At 43.3% G+C, this 17,734-nt stretch overlaps 2 protein-coding genes and 1 non-coding gene across 4 annotated transcripts; 2 read left to right on the top strand and 1 right to left on the bottom strand.

The window, feature by feature from the left end:
* The first annotated feature begins 81 nt into the window (after positions 1-81).
* LOC139220302 (zinc finger protein 791-like) lies at positions 82-6,321 on the top strand. Of its 2 annotated transcripts, none has more exons than XM_070852379.1 (7): positions 82-245; positions 1,304-1,506; positions 2,791-2,892; positions 3,096-3,191; positions 3,367-3,477; positions 3,650-3,773; positions 3,927-6,321. In XM_070852379.1, the coding sequence occupies exons 1-7, from the start codon at positions 209-211 to the stop codon at positions 5,975-5,977; spliced, it is 2,724 nt and encodes a 907-aa protein (XP_070708480.1). In that variant the 5' UTR covers positions 82-208; the 3' UTR covers positions 5,978-6,321. The 2 variants fall into 2 exon arrangements, with proteins under 2 accessions (XP_070708480.1, XP_070708481.1); XM_070852380.1 differs by having other exon boundaries at positions 1,367-1,506.
* Positions 6,322-8,413: 2,092 nt separating this feature from the next.
* Positions 8,414-8,486, bottom strand: trnar-ccu (transfer RNA arginine (anticodon CCU)). Its single transcript has one exon. It is a non-coding gene; the product is annotated as a tRNA-Arg (tRNA).
* Positions 8,487-8,810: 324 nt separating this feature from the next.
* wdr45b (WD repeat domain 45B) lies at positions 8,811-16,813 on the top strand. The gene is made up of 10 exons (XM_070852156.1): positions 8,811-9,064; positions 10,222-10,296; positions 11,806-11,907; positions 12,471-12,558; positions 12,989-13,083; positions 13,338-13,528; positions 13,658-13,743; positions 14,163-14,264; positions 14,455-14,576; positions 14,932-16,813. The coding sequence occupies exons 1-10, from the start codon at positions 8,998-9,000 to the stop codon at positions 15,036-15,038; spliced, it is 1,035 nt and encodes a 344-aa protein (XP_070708257.1). The 5' UTR covers positions 8,811-8,997; the 3' UTR covers positions 15,039-16,813.
* The last annotated feature ends 921 nt before the right edge of the window (positions 16,814-17,734 follow it).

Genomic DNA, 17,734 nt, shown 5'->3' on the forward strand with positions numbered 1-17,734 from the left:
AGGAAGTGGAAACCGCAGATGCGGAACTCATCAAGCCCTGCTGCTTCTTGTCGGATTGTTATTCCGGACGGAACACTAGACAGCCGTTGACGTACAAAGATCGCCTGAGTGACTTCGGTCTGTGGACACAAACACCGTCAAAATATCCAGTCTGACTCCGGTCGAACGGCGGTTATTCTTTGGACGGACTGTAATGTGACTGCTGTGAATGCGCAGGATGGACGGAGCTGTTTCCGAGTTAACCGGTGAGTTTAAACGGCTGCAGACGGATTTGTTTGGCTAGGCCGCAGTGCAGCCCGCGCGCGGGAATGGTAGCGCTAACTTTGTCAGGAAATAGCGGGTTTTGTAGCTAATTTGCCAAGTAGCGCATTTAAAATGAGTTTAGTCTGCCACCGAGACGCGTGTGTTCCTCCCACCTGGGAAATGGACAGCTAGGTTAATAGCATCATGAACATTATGTGGCAGTTGCGGTATACGTGCTAACGCTATCAGACGAGCGGAGCTACCTAAGCTAACGCCAGCTAAAGCTGAAGGGAATTCGGTGCAGCTGTGAAAGTGTCTCTGCCGGGCTCGAGTGAACCGTGACAACTCATCAACAATGGTCCAAACAAGCGTATTTGCACGATGAATGTTTGGACATTCATGTACGAAGTTAGCGTAGCTCTTTGCGTGGTTTATTCGCACATCGACGTGTAATAACAGATCACCACGGAAATAAAAATAAGGTTAGACCAAAGCGGCGCAGTGTTTTTCCGAGCTCCAAAGGGAAAAGAAAACCCTTCCCGACGTATAGATGTATGAACTGCGCACCAAAGGTAGTATCAAGGTTAAACGTAGATTTGTTGGCTCCAATAACCAACTATGTAAATGTGTGTGGCATTATGGTATATTATAGCATCTCTGGTTGTACCACTGGATGTGAAAGCAGTTCAGGTGTAAGTTGTGATGGTTTGTTGAATGTATCCCCACTTCGAGCTGGTGTTCTTACAGCAGAGGCTCTGCGCTAACATTACCCATCAGGTTTCCTCAGAGATGGTCCCTGCCCCGGAGGCTTGTTTCACCGCCCCATTTAAATGGAAATGAAGGGAATTTTGTTTGCAGCTCACAACATTGGAATCTTTTACATTTGAATGAAGAAACTGCAGTGTTTCTGTTCAGAAACAGCTTGGTGGGAACCCACAGTATCTTGTATAAAACAGTGTATTCTTTACCCTCAAAGCCTTCTCCAGTCTAGATCTCATTTTAAAGTGTCACATGTCATCCTTTCGAACATTTTAAAAAAAAATGTATTCCCTGTTTGCAGGCCCCTCTCTTCCCCTCTCCACTCTGCGCCTCCTGGTTCCACCGATCCGGCTGGTCTCTGCAGCCATCTGGCAGACAGTGGAGCAGAAAATTGTGCCGGATTATGGGCTGCTCGAGGAGTTTGTGTTCATGATCACAGAGATTGTTCCACAACTTCTCTCCACGAGGCAGCGGGCTGAACTCATTTTGGGTCTCAGAGCACGGGTGAGGAATAGTTGGAAGTCCTTGTTTTTCCAGAACCGCCGAAAACCCCCACAAAAAAAGCAGTTGGCTGGTGAGGGGGTATGTAAACATCGTGAAATAGTATTAATGGTCAACAAAGGAAATAAAATTGATTTAAAATATCCACAGTGTGAAAACCATTTTACATTAAGACATATTTATACACAATGTTGGACTTGAAGGATATTGTCATTATGCGTCTTAATCAGCTGCTACTCGTCTACACATCGACCAATCAGAATACCACATGAAATTACGCAGAAGACACCGGCAGCTGCGACATTTCGTAAGAACCATTTTTGTAGATAAGAAGTTTCGAGGGGGGAACACACACAAACTAAATCTGTAGAGGCAAAAGACGTTTGTGGAATTCTGGTGTCTGGTGTTTTGCTGCATGCTCACATACATGCAACACAGATGACACAAGCTGACGACGCGTCCCTGCTCTCGTATACTTTCTTCTATACATTGTAGTGCTGCAGCTCACCACACATTTGTCTCAGGGATGCAGCAGGTGGCATTGCTGACAGCAAACAGATTCTGAACTGTTTGACGCTGATTGCGACCAAGATTTTACTCGACTCATCTGGCTCAGTGTGTAGTAGTGGTAGTAAACTAACACAGCCGTTGTTGTTATACAGCGTAAAGGCACACCAAGGCTGCCTGTGTTGAAACGTTTGAAATAATATTATATTATAAACAAGCTTTCGTCGGGTTTGTTCCCCCACAGACAGAACGTTTGCAGCTTTCTGTACATGCTTTACAGCAGGTGAATATTACAGCTCTCTCCCCGTTTGTTTAGGGAACAAACATAATGTTTCCTTTTCTTTTTTTCTTGCAATTAAAACCCCCAAAGTAAATAATATTTCTCCTGTAATATTGGTCATTCTCAGCTCATGCTGTGTTTGTTTGGCATTACTCTGTTGGATCTATATGCAGCGTCACTCTACAGCAACTAGCACCCCCTGTTTTAGTTGCATGGAAGGACAGGCTGCTGTAATTTTGAAAGGAGTATACTGGTGTCTGAAAAAAGGGCCGTTGTTACAGATCCAATGTTTTGTTCTAATGCACCAGGACTGTACATCAGTGAAGGATTCAGATGTTACATGTAAAAACGTGTCTGGTCCACATGACAAGTTCATTACTAGGAGGAATTTGTGCAGTCTTTGGGGTTTCGTGGAATGGTATTTTGGACCCAGTGTGACTGGAAACAGCGGGAGGAAGATAAGCACTTGTTCACTGTTGCCGCTGTCCTCTTGTTTGTAGCTGATCCTGGAGCTGTGTCGCTCCGAGGAGACGGCTGACCTCCAGATTATTCAGCCACATCTTGACCGAATGCAGAACCTCCGATCCCTGTGGAACGTGCAGGTGAGTCTAAACCTGCAGTCAACGTGAAATGTCTGGAGTGGCTTTTTGGGGTGTTTTGCATTTGTTTTCGTCACTACTGTTTGGGCAGCACTGATCTTACGTACTTACTCACTCCAGTCATCTGCTATTATTATTCTAGAATAACTTAAAACCACAAATTTTAGCATTATAATTCTCTAAAGTGACACCATTTTTTATTGCAGGCGGAAAACGCAGAACAAGACGTATCTGACTCACATTTCATGGGCCTCGTCCAAAATCTGCTGAGAGATCCTGAAGAGAGGAGAAACTTTTTCCAGGTACATTCTGTTTGTATGCCTAGATAAGAATGCATTTTTAGTGGTGCTTGCTGAAGTTGTATTCTAGTGGGAAGGCTGTGGCTTATGATGCGCTCCTGTTTGCCCCGTACTTCAGAATTCATGGTTCATCTGGACACCTCAAATTTTGGACGTTTTGAATTTCTTTGTGTTCCAGGATGTTTTCCCCGGAGACTTTGGGCCCACATATGACAAAGCAATCCAGACACTGATGTGGCTGTTTCTGACCAGACTTGAAAAGCTTCTTCCAACTCAAACCCTCCAACAGGTAAACTTCAGAATCAGTTCAAAGATAGCTTATCGCACACGGCGTGTTTCTACTTCAGTGCTGTATACTCTTACTGAAGACTGACGTTAAGCTTCACCGTGCTTTAATTAGGTTTGGTGCTTTTTGCTTCAGTGCTGTTGCCTCACATTAGTCTTGATTTTGTCTTTGCCAGATTGCATCCATGCTCAGCGATGCATCATCTGTTCTGAATGAATGCATGGAGACTTTGGCTCAACCTCAGGAGCTCAAAATCATGCTGGACTCTCAAAAAGACCTGAGCCAGCTGGAGGACATAGGTGAGCTTCTCAGAAGTACAAAATAGTTTGCTCTTTTTCGTTCAGCACGTGGAGGTGCTGTAGATTGATACTTCTCTACAACTTACAAATGTTTACATGTTTAAACGCAGTCTGTTTGATTCGTTGTCCTTGTTCTTGTGACGTCTCTTTCAGACTCTTGCGTTGTCGACAGTGGCATCTTGTCGGCCCTGTGTCTCCCTCCTGTGGAAAGAGTTGTGATCGTGAACGAACAAACAGAAACGGATGCAGAGAGCGGACTTGTATATACAGTCTGCACAGAGATGGAGGTGGAATCCGAGAACAAAGAGGTGTACGTGGAGGGAAGTGGGAACACCGAAGAGTGTGTGCAAACCCAGTGGTTCGGTCTGGGCGGTGAAGTGAAAACCGAAATGGACAACGTGGTGGTCACAGAGCCCGTCGAGGCCAGCGAGAGCGAAATGGCAGATGAACACCCTGACAACCAATCTGGAACACTGATCATTGGGGAGGACGGCCAGGTGACGGTGCTCGACGGCGTGGAGAAAAAGCCAAATAGACGTGGGAGGAAAAAGAAGCAGCCCGCAGATGAAGACTTTGCGGTGCAAAGCAGAGCCAAGAGAGGGCAAGAAGATCCAGAGTTTGACGTGGCGTGGGAAAGACCCGTGCGAAAGAACCGTGGACTCAAGATGAAACGGTACCTGTCGCAGTGGAGAAAATCAGGAAAGACACAGGGCAGTAATGCTACCAACAGTAGCCCTAAAAAGCTGTCCAGGTCCCAAGATTCAACTAAAAGCAATGACCTGGATGAGAGAACATGCAAAGTGTGTGGCAAGGTGGTGAGTCGTGCCAAGTTTTTAGAGCGACACATGAATCGACACTCGGAGGAGCTGCACTATTCTTGTACCGCGTGTAAAAGGTTTTACAAGAGCTTGCGTTACTTGCAGCAACACAGATGTCCAAATCTGACGAAAGCAAAGGCTGGCAGGAAGGCCAAGGAACAGGAGACTGCAGCAGATGAGGGGGAGCAATCATCCAGCGGGGTTCCTTGTGAGGGAACCAGTGAAGAGCAGCCATCAGACAACACAGGCCAGGACATGGATTTGTCGCCCTCTGCGGAGGGGGGATCAGGACAGAAAAGCCCAGAAGGGAACAGGAGTGTGATAGAGGGTCCCTTCTACTGTCCTCACTGCAGCGTAGAGTTTAAGTGCAAACAAACTTTTAGGTTCCATTTAAGAAACATTTGCTACAACGAGCAGCAGGTGGATCCAGAGAAGCCTGACGACGTCAAGCATTGTTTTAGGTGCGACGAGTGCGACAAGGCATTCAAGTACAAATCCACATTGGACTCCCACAAACAAACACACAACCCGCTCTACTGCGAGGTGTGCATGAAACTGGTACGCGACCCCGAGGCGCTGGCAATGCACAAAGAATCCCACACTCCATTTCAGTGTAACCAGTGTGAGGAGAACTTCCCCGTGTTCAAGGCCCTCCATAAGCACTACATCGACGTCCACAATCCCACCGAGCCTTTTACCTGCACCCACTGTCAGACGACCTTTGCCAGTCTGAAGCGTTTCATTAGACACGAGTGGAAACACACCGGTTACCAACCATTTCAGTGCCCCCATTGCAGTAAAAGATTCAGATCGTACTCCGACCTCGTGGAGCACCAGAAAAAACACACTAAAGCCTATCCCTTCCTCTGCTGGGAATGTGGCAAGAAATTCCGGCACGGCGTCACTCTGACGAGACACGTGGAGCGCGTGCATCACTCCGGCGAACCCATAACCGAGAAGCCCATGCCAACCTTCACCTGCGCTCAGTGCGGGAAGACCTTCACCTCCAGGAGATGCCTTCTGAAACACGACAACTTCCATCACAAAGGTCTGCGTTTCCCGTGCGAGCACTGCGGAAAGGGATTCTTTGGAAAGGACGCTTTGGTGAGGCACACTTTGATTCACACGGGCGAAAGGCCTTTCAAGTGTGACGACTGCGATAAGTCTTTCAGGTCCGCCGCAGAATTAAAGATCCACAGAAGATACCACACTGGGGAAAGGCCATTTAAGTGCAACATCTGTGAAAAAGGTTTCGTCCAGTCCTGCTTTCTTACCTTACACATGCGAACCCACACAGGAGAGAGGCCATATGTTTGTACAGTATGTGGCAAAGGCTTTTCCAGCTTGCACGGCCTAAAAAGACACAGGAGGCTTGTTCATGCGTAGTTGATGTTAACTTGATACTAATTACAACTGGGGGGGGGGTGTTCCCTTGTTGGAGGTCAGAGGTCAGTGTTGAAGATTCGACCTTGCTCGAGGACACCCAAGGTTGGGAACTAAAACCAGGTTTTCCAGTTGAAGGACATTTTCTGTAAAGTGTCAATCACGTCGTTATCTCAGTGGCTGCCACAGCTTGGATTGTTAGGAACTGTGTAATTGTATAGTGCATTATAAAAATGTAACTTTGTATTTTTTACAGAAACGTTTGCTGTAGTTCTACATAAGATTTGTATGTATAAATGATATAAACCTTGGCTCCTTGAGGAATTGATTCCTTTTTCTTGAATAAATTGAGCATTTGATTCCATGTGTCAGTCATAAGCGGTCGTTCATACGGTTGTGAACATTTTAATTGCTTACACATTGTTGATTTAATGCAGGCAGGGAACATACAAAATAATTTCTACAAAATATGGTAACCACTATATAGAAAACTTCACTCAAACACGGCAAACTGAACATTATGACAAATCTGTGTTCAAGTAGTAAAAAATAAAACGTCAGATATCTAAATTCAACTAAAGATAAGAAAATAAAATACCCAAATTACATACAATTGCAAATACTAAATATAAACAAATAGAAGAATTTAATCCTAAAAATTAATTAGGACTTTTTAATTAGCTTGTATAAATGTCCACCTCAGCAGGTCTGAAGATGCTGAATGCTCATATTTTAGGGCTTTGCAACATAATTCTTTCAAAAAGCATTCAAATTGGTGTGGCTTTCACTAATTTAGCTTTGTGCATATAATTAGTTACTGTAGTTATTGTGTTAATCTTGATCAGTCCGTAGGGCACATCAACAGTGAACGTCTTTGTTTAAAGTTCAGTTTGCTTCTAAAACAACTGGGAGCAGTAAAAGCCACAGATAATATGCTCAGTGGTTTCAGTATTTGTATTGCAGAGGAAACCGACCTTCCTTTCCAAACCTGAGGAATACCACTAATAGATACTGTTTCTTAGCCATAAAGCCATTCAGTGTTCATAGCATGTTAATGAACCAGTTTGTAAGGATGTTGCTTTAATCCGGGGTTACTAAATTACAGATCTGCTATGCTAAACCACAAGATGACTTTTAATGGGGTTGGGTTATTATCTGGATCAGTGGAGGATCTGCTGCCTAACGCCCTGGCTTATGGTTGAGGTTCATGTTTTTTACAGCCCACGGGATATTCTGACATGTTACAGTAGGAAAAGCACAGGTGTGAATAATGAAATCAATGATGGTTAAATTCCATTTATCTGCTGAAGTGTCTGGCTACTGGTATTGTTAATGGCTGACTGGGACACGTGAACAGGACGGAGACATCTTTAACGTTCATTTGTAACAGCTTTCGTACTATTACCAGTCTTTGCCTTGCAGCGCTCTGAGCCAAGCTTTAGTCAAGATGAAGATGTATTACCCACAGCCAGATTACAGGTGTCGTTTACTACTGTGTTACTACTGGCTGCATTGCATTAGGTTTGCTGGAGATGGGTCCAGAGGGTCCAGAGGGTCCTGGTTTATGAGCATGCTGCCACACAGGCAGTGCTTTCTAAAGAACCTCAGATGTAATGGAGCAGCCGCTGCTGTTACTGGGTTCATCTGTGGTTTTCCTGCCAAGACATTTGAAGTGAAAAAGAACTATTCAACAACGTTGCATTTTGAGATCTTTCAGCCTACTTCATGTTGTCTATTTAAGTGATTTCTTGATTCTACAGCTCTGGCAGTAATCAGGCCTGGGTGTGGCTAGTGAAATTGAACTCAGCTTTCAAAAATTTGGTTAATCGCAGTTAATTCATGATTTAACAAGGAGGGGGCAATTACTTTTTCACATAGGGCCAGGTTGGTTTGGGTAGCTTTTTTCCCTTAATAAATGAAATCATCATTTAAAAACTGCTTTTTGTGTTTACTCAGGTCATCTATGTCTGATATTAAAATTGGTTTGATGATCTGAAACATGTAAGTATGACAAAAAAGCAAAAACAGAAGAAATCTGTAAGGGGGCAAATACTTTTTCACACCGCTGTACCTTCTGAAGTTTGAAGAACTGCAGATTCAAAATAATAAATAATAATTTCATTTCATTGTATATGCAAGGGTACTGGACAATAGATGCATTCATGTTTCATATTTTCACATTTTTTATACATTTTGGGTCTGTATTCTAGTGAGATAAACGGTAATTCAGAGGGTTGGTATTCACTTTACACATTAATGCTTATTCATCTGCAGAGTAGCATTAATGCATAGAATAAATTAATGAGAAATCAATTATTAATCTAATTGGCTCGGAGATAAATGTGTTCTCTATTTTACATACAGGATGAATCGGTGTACTTTTTTCTCACATTATATGATTTTATTTACATTACGATCAACCTGCAATCAAAATGTTTCCACCCCAGATGGGACTCGAACCCACAATCCCTGGCTTAGGAGGCCAGTGCCTTATCCATTAGGCCACTGGGGCACTGTACGGCAGAGACGATGACGTATCATGATAACTAAAGGTGTTCCACATGTTCGGGACAAACGTCACTAAACTAAAGTGCCAACATCAGTGTATGGCAGCGTGACTGATGGCGTCACGTCACGTCACGTCACGTCACTAACCACCTCAGATTCAAAGTCAACGACAGCTAATGGAGTCGTAATATTGGTGCGCTGATTAAAACCTTTCTTTGATCAGTGCTTGTCTCACAAGCATTGACATGTGTTTACTTTTGGTTAAAATCATTACTCAGGATTTTAAGTACATTATTTTGGCGTTAAATGTTTGCTCAAAAACGTCCAAAGTTCAGTGAAAACTCCCTTTGATCGTGACTTGGTGACAGCTCTCAGCACGCAGGAACCAGCCTCAGTTGTTTTCCTCCTCTCTGCCCAGCAGGCTCCGGGGGAATGGTAGCCGGTTGGCTCTTCAGGCAGCAGCTTTTGGATTAACGTGTTAACGTCATTTGGCATTCAGTTGTACTGTTAAAATAATGAATTTATTACCGTCTAATCCTCACGGGAATGGGCTCCTTTATGCTGGATTTAACCAGGATAATGGTAAGAAGCGGCTGTTTCATTTTTTTTCTCTCAAATGGGAATTGGCAGCGTCGTGGATGCTAAGCTAATGTTGCTAAACCGATGTCTTCCCGGGGCATACGTTAACACTTACGAGAACCAAACGTGAACTAAAGATGAACATTTTCTAGGCTTGGGGTTATTTGGCGATAATACGTCTGCGGTGTTGTCAATTCAGAAATGCTAACTTCAAGCACCAACCGTTAAGTTAACGTTAGCTTTAAGGCTAGTTAGCTGTACGTCAGCTAGCTAGCTAAAGCTATCATTAACTTAGCTTTTTTGTTGTCACTCAACACATAAGTCAGCTAACAAGCTAATGTTAGACCAACATGAGTTTAAGTTTAGTTCTCATATATGAGCAGTGTTCAGGTGTTACTGGTGTAGCGTCGGAGAACTTAACTTGAATGCTAATGTTAGCTGGCTGAATTTCCATCGACCATCATACTAGCCGTGCCATAGTTACCACAACGGCGAAACCGCAGGCGCTAGCTAGGTAGCAGTTTGCTATGCTTGACCGTTATTACGGCGTCGTTGGACTAACGTTATGAAAGCTACTCCTGTGACAACACCAGTCTTTTTATTAGGTTGCCAGTTTTCAGAAGAACACATTTTTGTCAACCCGTACACAGCACCCTATTGTAGTGCGCTGCAATTATCCGTCGCTCCCCACCCACTTTTAATCACACAGGCCGTGAAGTTCAAGTATTCCTATTTGGTGTAGATTAACATTAACTTAATGAAATTACTGGTGCCAGCTAGGTTTGCCAGAGCCGATGGAAGTGTAAACTTTCAAAAGGTAATGTCACGCAAAGACCTCATGTGACCTCATAAATAGCTGTGCAAACTGTGGCACTAAACTCCTTCACATGTCAACATACGGTGTGACATCTTTATATGAATTCCACCAGAGGTTGATCTGCTGTGTCAGCTCTGCTCTAAGGTCTGTTAGTCCAACTAACATGAGCTCCCCAGCTGCTCATGTAATGTGTTGTCACTACTGTAAAGGTTGCGGATGCGGGGGCGTTTCCATTTTAAAGGTATTTGTGAAGAGCCTCTGCTATTACTACAACTGTTGACTCATGTCATCTGTTGTAGTTATTCATTTCTAATAGCTGTTTCATCTCTGTGTGTCTCTCCAGGATGCTTTGCTTGTGGAATGGAGAATGGATTTCGTGTGTACAACACAGATCCTCTTAAGGAGAAGGAGAAACAAGGTGACAAGCCCTGTGGTTTATAACTAGCAAAAAGAATTTTCCTGATTTGGTCGTACACAACTACATACAAGTTCAGTGAGTTGCATGTCGCAACTTGATAGAAGAAGTGGTGTGTCGCACCGTCGTTGAATCAGCTTCAGTCTTGGTTTCAAAACCAAGATGGCAATGCCCAAAATGCCAAAGTCAAGGGTTCAGAACGGCCGTCCACTAACCAACGGGTGATTGGTTAGTCACATGGTAGTGTTGGCCTAAAGCAGACCCTACTTTATTGTCTATTCAAAATAGGACAATACTTTTTTTTAATGAACGTCAGACGATTGAGACCATAAACGTATTAGGAAAATGTTTATTGAGGAAATAAATCAAGTGAGAAGTGGGCTTATTTTCTCATAGACTTCCATACAATTGGCCGACTTCTTGTCTTCTTGAGTCACTGGGATCAAGGCACTTATGCATTGGCTTTATGTTTCAGATCCGGAAGCTACGTCCACTCCATTTATACGGTTTCTCATCACACTTCCGTGATAAAAGCTTGTTAGAAGGCAAAGCGTGTATAGAAATATAATCTACTTAGGTGTTACTTAGTTTCTCTCAGTGCACATGTAGCCCTCTGTCTGGCTTGGCTATTGATGCTTCCAATCCTCTGTTTGCAGCAATATCCTTTGCCAAACCAATGTGCCAAATTTTAATCAAAGAGTTTCAGCTACACTGTGATTTAGGTCTATTTCAAGAGATCAGGGCTGTCAAGTTAATGTTTCTACTGGTGCCATCTTTTGTTGATACAAGAGTGGGTGAGGCTGTGCTTTCTGGTGCCCTGAATGTTTTGTCTCATCATATTTATTTCCTCCAGGAAAGTCTACAAGCGGTGCAGTAATATTATATTTAATGCATAATGTTCATTCAGGAAACCACCCCAAACTGTGGTAGAGGGATGCTCAGTGATTGGCAGCTAATTTTAAGTCCTTGCTCAAAGCTTTTTGCCTTATGACTGCAAAAATAATTCAAACCAGCCAATTCTGCTGCACACAGGAACACAGAATTGCAACATCTTAAATGTGGAGGCATATGAGAGGAAGTCTCCCCTAAACAGGGCTGAAAGTTTGACTCAGCACATGGCCTGCTCTAAGCTACTTCTCTAATGCTCAGGATTTCACTGCCGTAGGCTGGGCGCTGACCAAGTACAAGTTCACAGGACCAAGTGTGTAGCCTTTAATCTTTTTTTTTTTCTTCGCTAATCCAAATGCAGTTCTTTGAGGACCGTCTTTACAGCACATAACGATTCTCTTTCCTGCTGACGTCGTGCGTGCTGGACAGTCTCAGTGTGTGGAATGCAGAGGATTTCTTGTCATTGTGGTTTGCTGTCTGTTGAGAGCTGAGCCATTAGAGATGACTAAGCAGCTGGGGTCAGAATGCAGTGTGCAAATGTTATCTGAAGTGCAGTCTTTACTTAGAGGATCTAGAAGTACGACTTGTTCTTAGTCTTGCTCACCACCAATGGTTGTCTTTCAGAGTTCCTGGAGGGCGGGGTCGGCCACGTGGAGATGCTGTTTAGGTGTAACTATTTAGCACTAGTGGGAGGAGGAAAGAAACCCAAGTACCCAACCAACAAAGGTATGTCTTCTTCTGCTTAAGGTAGCAATGCTGATAGATTACTTTGTTTTTTTCAACATCACTGATGTTGTTTTCAGAGGGCCTCTGTTCTGACAAATGGTGGGTCTCTTCAGGTCACGTAAAGTCAGTTCACTTTCCTCAAAAAAGGCTAAAATCCTACGTTTGATTATCAGAAGTCTGAAACTTTTCTCTTTCCTGTGGTAGGCGCTAATGTCAGTTATAACATGTTTTCGTATGTGATTGTTGGCGGTCTGAAGACTTCACACACCTATGAACTAACAGTGGGCTGTTGTAATGTTTTATTGGGCACATATCCGGGTCCGGATTGTGTTAATTTGATAGAATATATCATTAGGACTAGTTAAATATTGCTGGGAAATAGTTAATATGATAATGAATTCTTCTGGTTTTCCCTCAAACTGTGGCCGACATGATCGTGACACAGGTATTGAATTATGTATTATCTGGTGTTCAGTTTAAATTGCAGTTTAGTTAAACTGTTTGTGAAAAATCACACGCACCCATTTTACTTGTGTGACTGACTGTTCTATTTTGTACTCTAGTGATGATCTGGGATGACCTGAAGAAGAAGACAGTCATTGAGATCGAGTTCTCAACAGAAGTCAAAGCAGTGAAGCTCCGGCGTGACAGGTAAAAGGCAGTCACCAATTAAAAGTGGACTTAATGGACTTAAAGACACATCTGTGAAGCAGGTTCATCCGTCCAGGGATCGCCCTCTGTAATTGTGTTTGTTGGTGGTTTCATTTGTGACACTTCAATAGGTCTTGTGTAACAGATTAATGAATTGTTGGGAGGTTTCTCTCCAGTCAAGCAGCAACACTGAGGTAATGAGACAGGGACACTCTATGAAGCTGTGACAGTGCAGCCATACTAGCATTTCTGTGTTCTTTATATCTAATATCTCTTGAACTGATTCGCTCATTCATTGTCGGTTGCTTAGCCTCTGTTTTTTTTATCACTAGCAGGGTCAGATTAGCATTACACTCAAGTGTTATTTGAATAGATTTTTTAACTTTCAGTTTAAAGTTTCACCCATGTGTTGGTTCTCCTTTTTTCTCAGGATCGTGGTGGTTCTGGACTCAATGATCAAAGTCTTCACCTTTACCCACAACCCCCATCAGCTGCATGTGTTTGAGACCTGCTACAACCCCAAAGGTCCGTCCTCTGTTCTACACTCTTAATTAATCCCATGAACCTCACGCCTGTTAGCAGGTTCAGCAAACTTGAACTGCATGATGGAGCATCTTTTAAAACCTGCACATTGTTTTAGGTTGGAATCAAATGTGTCGTAACATCTCCGAAGGTTTCCGCTGAATGCAGTGGCCATGAGAAGAGTTTGTGTAATGTGACACAGCTTTCGTCAAGCATTGGAACAACATTGTAACCAGCTTTCCCCCTTTATCTCCCAGGTCTGTGTGTGCTGTGTCCTAACAGCAACAACTCTCTGTTGGCGTTCCCTGGGACTCACTCAGGCCATGTGCAGATAGTGGACCTGGCCAACACAGAGAAGCCCCCAGTTGATATCCCCGCACATGAAGGCGCGCTGTGCTGCATCGCTCTAAATCTGCAGGGCACAAGAATAGCTACTGCATCAGAGAAAGTAAGCCATGCCTGGGCTAAAGTTAATTGGCAAATAAAATAACATTCATGTTGGACTACTTCTTCAGTAGTTGTGTAGTTTGGTTCTACTGTTGCTGACTTGTGACTAATCCATGTCGTGTTTCTACAGGGGACTCTTATTAGAATTTTTGACACATCTGCAGGTCAGCTCATACAGGAGCTAAGACGAGGCTCTCAGACAGCAAACATTTATTGGTGAGCATTGAGCAATAATACTGTTCACATATTTACCCGATAGCCTTGCGTCTGTTCTGTTTTTTTTTTGTTCATGACATTAGATGAAAGACACAGGCACAGGCAAAGACGGAAATGATGCTGGTGGGGAAGATTGCTGGAAATGTGTAAAATTGTAAAAAGAAAAAGCGGTTTAGGGTCCAAATCTACGACAGTGGGGTGCAAATAAATATTAAAAGGTGTGAAAATCACTACACTTTAGGTTTCTTTGTTGTTGTTCACCAAATGGAGCCACTCAGAATGGACCTATTGTCTATGCTTTGCCTGCAGCCCACGCGAACCACTGCTGTGTAGGTTAATGGTAATTGCTACACGCCTGAGCTTATGAAAGCTCTTAGTTTTCTTGTTCTCATTATTTCCATCTGCTCTGTCTTTTTCAGCATTAATTTCAACCAGGATGCGTCCCTCATCTGCGTGTCCAGTGACCATGGCACAGTGCACATCTTCGCTGCAGAGGACCCCAAAAGGAACAAACAGTCAAGGTTAATCTCTGCTGAAGGGTTTTATTGTTTTCCGTACGAGCGACGTCAAATCTGTCTACCGCATAATAATGAACCCAGAGCTGTAGCTGGGTTAGAATAAACACAAAACACTAAATGTTGATATTGAACAGTGCATTTGACTTTGTGTTTCATCCCTGTGTCCTGATTAATTGCGTGTCTTTTTCTGCAGTTTGGCATCGGCCAGCTTCCTTCCCAAATACTTCAGCTCCAAGTGGAGCTTCTCCAAGTTCCAGGTCCCCTCAGGCTCTCCCTGTGTGTGTGCCTTTGGAACAGAGCCCAATGCTGTCATAGGTGAGTCCAGCATGCCATCTCAGAGGGTGTCACAGGTGACCACTGTACTGTCAACTATGATATTTTATCAACACCACTTTTCATGGATTGAGTTCAGTCGTTTCTTAGCTGTGCAGGAAGATGATGTTCCTGTTCTTAATTCTGCAGACAGCAATCTGACTGAACTGTTTGTCCAGTAGAAACGGCCATCAATGAGCACAACAAAGCCGAGATACCTGTCTGAATTCTGCTTTGCTCTCAACGTCCCTACCCACGCAGCATGCATCATTTGACTATAGTGAAACCACAGACCTGTCAGGTTTGAGTTTGCTGACTGACTGTGTTCCGCTCTCGTTTCTCTCCATCCACCTTGCAGCCATTTGTGCTGATGGCAGCTACTACAAGTTCCTGTTCAACCAGAAAGGGGAGTGTTCCAGAGACGTGTACGCCCAGTTCCTGGAGATGACCGATGAGAAAATATGACCACTGACCCCTTTGGAGACTTGCTATCACACGGCCTGTTTTTCTTTACTTTCTTTTTTTTTTATTTTGGAGGAGACCGGAGAGGTCTCACTTCTCCTTATCTTGACAGACTCTGTGAAAGAGCACCAGATGAAGGGAGGACAAAGGAAGAGAAGCACAGACTCTGGGGAACCCTCACAGCAAAGATGAACTCGTGGATGCAGACTTTTGTCTCTCACAGACTCCTGAGGATTGTTCTCTGGACAGAGAGACACGGATGCCGACTTCACTCCCAAACCAAACACTAGAGAAAAGAGGGAAAGTTATTTTTTGAACGGACAACATGCCACTTTTTAAGATGTCTTCCGGGGAATTTACAAAGGATGGCTATTTTTAATCGCATAGAAAATTCTGATAGTTAGACGGATTGAAAACATTGAGATTTTTGTCAATTAACACCACCTAACCTAACTGTAGGGAGTGCCTCGAGACTGGAGAGAATCTGTGTGCACATATTATTGTTGTCATATATACATATGTGTGTTTGTATATATACCAGTGTACCATAATAGGTGTTCACAAAGTAGGATCAGAACGAGGTAACTGTTCTTTTTTCCACTTCTGTCATTAAGGTTCATAGTAACATCTGGAACATTGGAACAGACTGATCCTGCTTTGTGAAGCTTCACCTTAGTATTACTAGATTTTCTTATATTCACTGTAAACACAACATGCGCCAGACTGAACTTCTAACTGCATAGAACTGTACAGAATAGTAGCAGAAGAAAAAATGTAACATGTATTTTTGTTTCACTCTTCCTTTTTTTCATACATTGTGCAATATGTTTTCCCCAAATTGCTTTTTGCTACGAGCTTGTGAACGTGGAGTGTTGTTTCTAAGAAAGACAGTCTAAGGAAATGGTTCAGCATTTATTGGGAAATGTGGCCTTTCTTAGATGAGAAGATTGATATCACTCCCAACATTAGAATGGTTTTGATCTTCTCTTCTAGCTCGCGGCAAGAAAGTAAATAAGTCTATTTCCAAAATGGTTGAACTATTTCTTTAAGTTTGTTAAAGCTGATTGTTTGTTGTTCCCTCATGAACAGATGGTTTCCATCCTAAACCACAAAAATATAAGTGATTAGTTTCTGCTAAGTAACCCAGACCAACTGTAAAAATATGAAGAATATTTTGAGCCCTGTTCAAGACTGCTCGTCGTGTTTGACTTTAACCCAAAACAGTTCCATTGGAGATCTTCTCAAGGATGATTGGTTGCTCCTCGTGCTTTCCTTCGGCCGGTGTGGCCCTCCAGTCGCAGCTGCGTGGCACCTTTTTTTTGTTTAAATCCTGAGAACAGTCGTGTCGTCCGTGTCAGTGGATCTCTGTGAACAGCTTCACCCCTAACAGCGTTGATCAGCTCAGCTAATGCAAATCAGGGACTCTGAAGTGCTTTGTTGCAGCCTGTGGCCATAAACAGGAGACGTGTTCAGCGTGGATCCATCACGACGGAACACAAGCCGAACTGTAATGTATGATTAAATATTACGTCTTTTTCATTCGTCACGTTAATTGAAAGCATTTTTGTTGATTCAGTGCAAAAATACATTTCATTTGAGTTGCTTTCTGCATCAGATTGTACAACTGCAGGCATCACTCTGCTGAGCATACACAGCACTTGGCGGTCACGGACTGGCTGCACAAACTGAAAAGCCAACTTGTTTCTGACACACTCAGAATGATTGTAAAACCTGCATTTAAGTTTGTGAATAAAATGTAACATCTGCTTTTACAGTTACACTTCACGGCCCATTTCATGCCTTTTAGACTGTGGAAACCAAGTGTGGCATCTGCGTTTTATTCAAAGTGTGGCTAGATGGATTTGTCCTTCCCCATGCTGTACTCAGGGCCCCATAAACACTTTAGAGGGTCTTTAAGTCCCACTGAAATGAAATAGTAATCTTTGCCAGCTAAAGCATGCATGTCTGCTCTGGAAACCACCTCAGAAATCAAATCAAAAGCTAAAGGAAGACCTCTCCGTTCTATACTCTGGTTACATAACTGCGCCCCTGGGTTTACAGTAATTTGATGGACAACAGCAGAGCCACTGAACAACAATCCACTTTGGCTTTCCTGTTAAAATCTCCTTATCTAACTTATGAACATGAACACACATCTTGTTCTGCCACCAGACACTCCTGGTCAGGTGTGAAGCACGGCAGCCATTGAAAAGCTGGATGATGCCAGGATGTGTTGGGTGGTGGGGTGCAGGAAAAGTCTGGCTCGTTCTTCCCCAATATTAACCTCTTTTCCTCGTCATCCAAGAAGGCTCCCTGATGGAATCTCCATCAGCTGTGGAAATCCAAGATCCATTCAAATAGCACCAGCTTGTCACTTGGTCTGGTTAGATGCTGATACTCCTCAATAAATAAGGTTTTTTTAATGTGGTATAAAATCAAGATATATTTAAATGACCCCACTGATTTCTAAGCAGTGCAGCTTCTGTATCAGTGCTCACATATTGGAATAGTGGGATTTTTTCAGCTGACATTTTGATTTGTCATGATCTGAGAAGCACAGGTGAAACCGAGTGTCCCAGTCAGCAAGCGTGCACAGTATCAGGACTTTCTAATACCCTCAGTCACACCTGTGCTTTTTCCTGCCATGAAAAGCCAAAGTGTCTGCTGTGGAAAAAGAGGTAGGTGTTGGGAGTAGTAGT

Source organism: Pempheris klunzingeri, chromosome 20 (genome assembly GCF_042242105.1).
Source record: "Pempheris klunzingeri isolate RE-2024b chromosome 20, fPemKlu1.hap1, whole genome shotgun sequence".
Taxonomy (NCBI): domain Eukaryota; kingdom Metazoa; phylum Chordata; class Actinopteri; order Acropomatiformes; family Pempheridae; genus Pempheris; species Pempheris klunzingeri.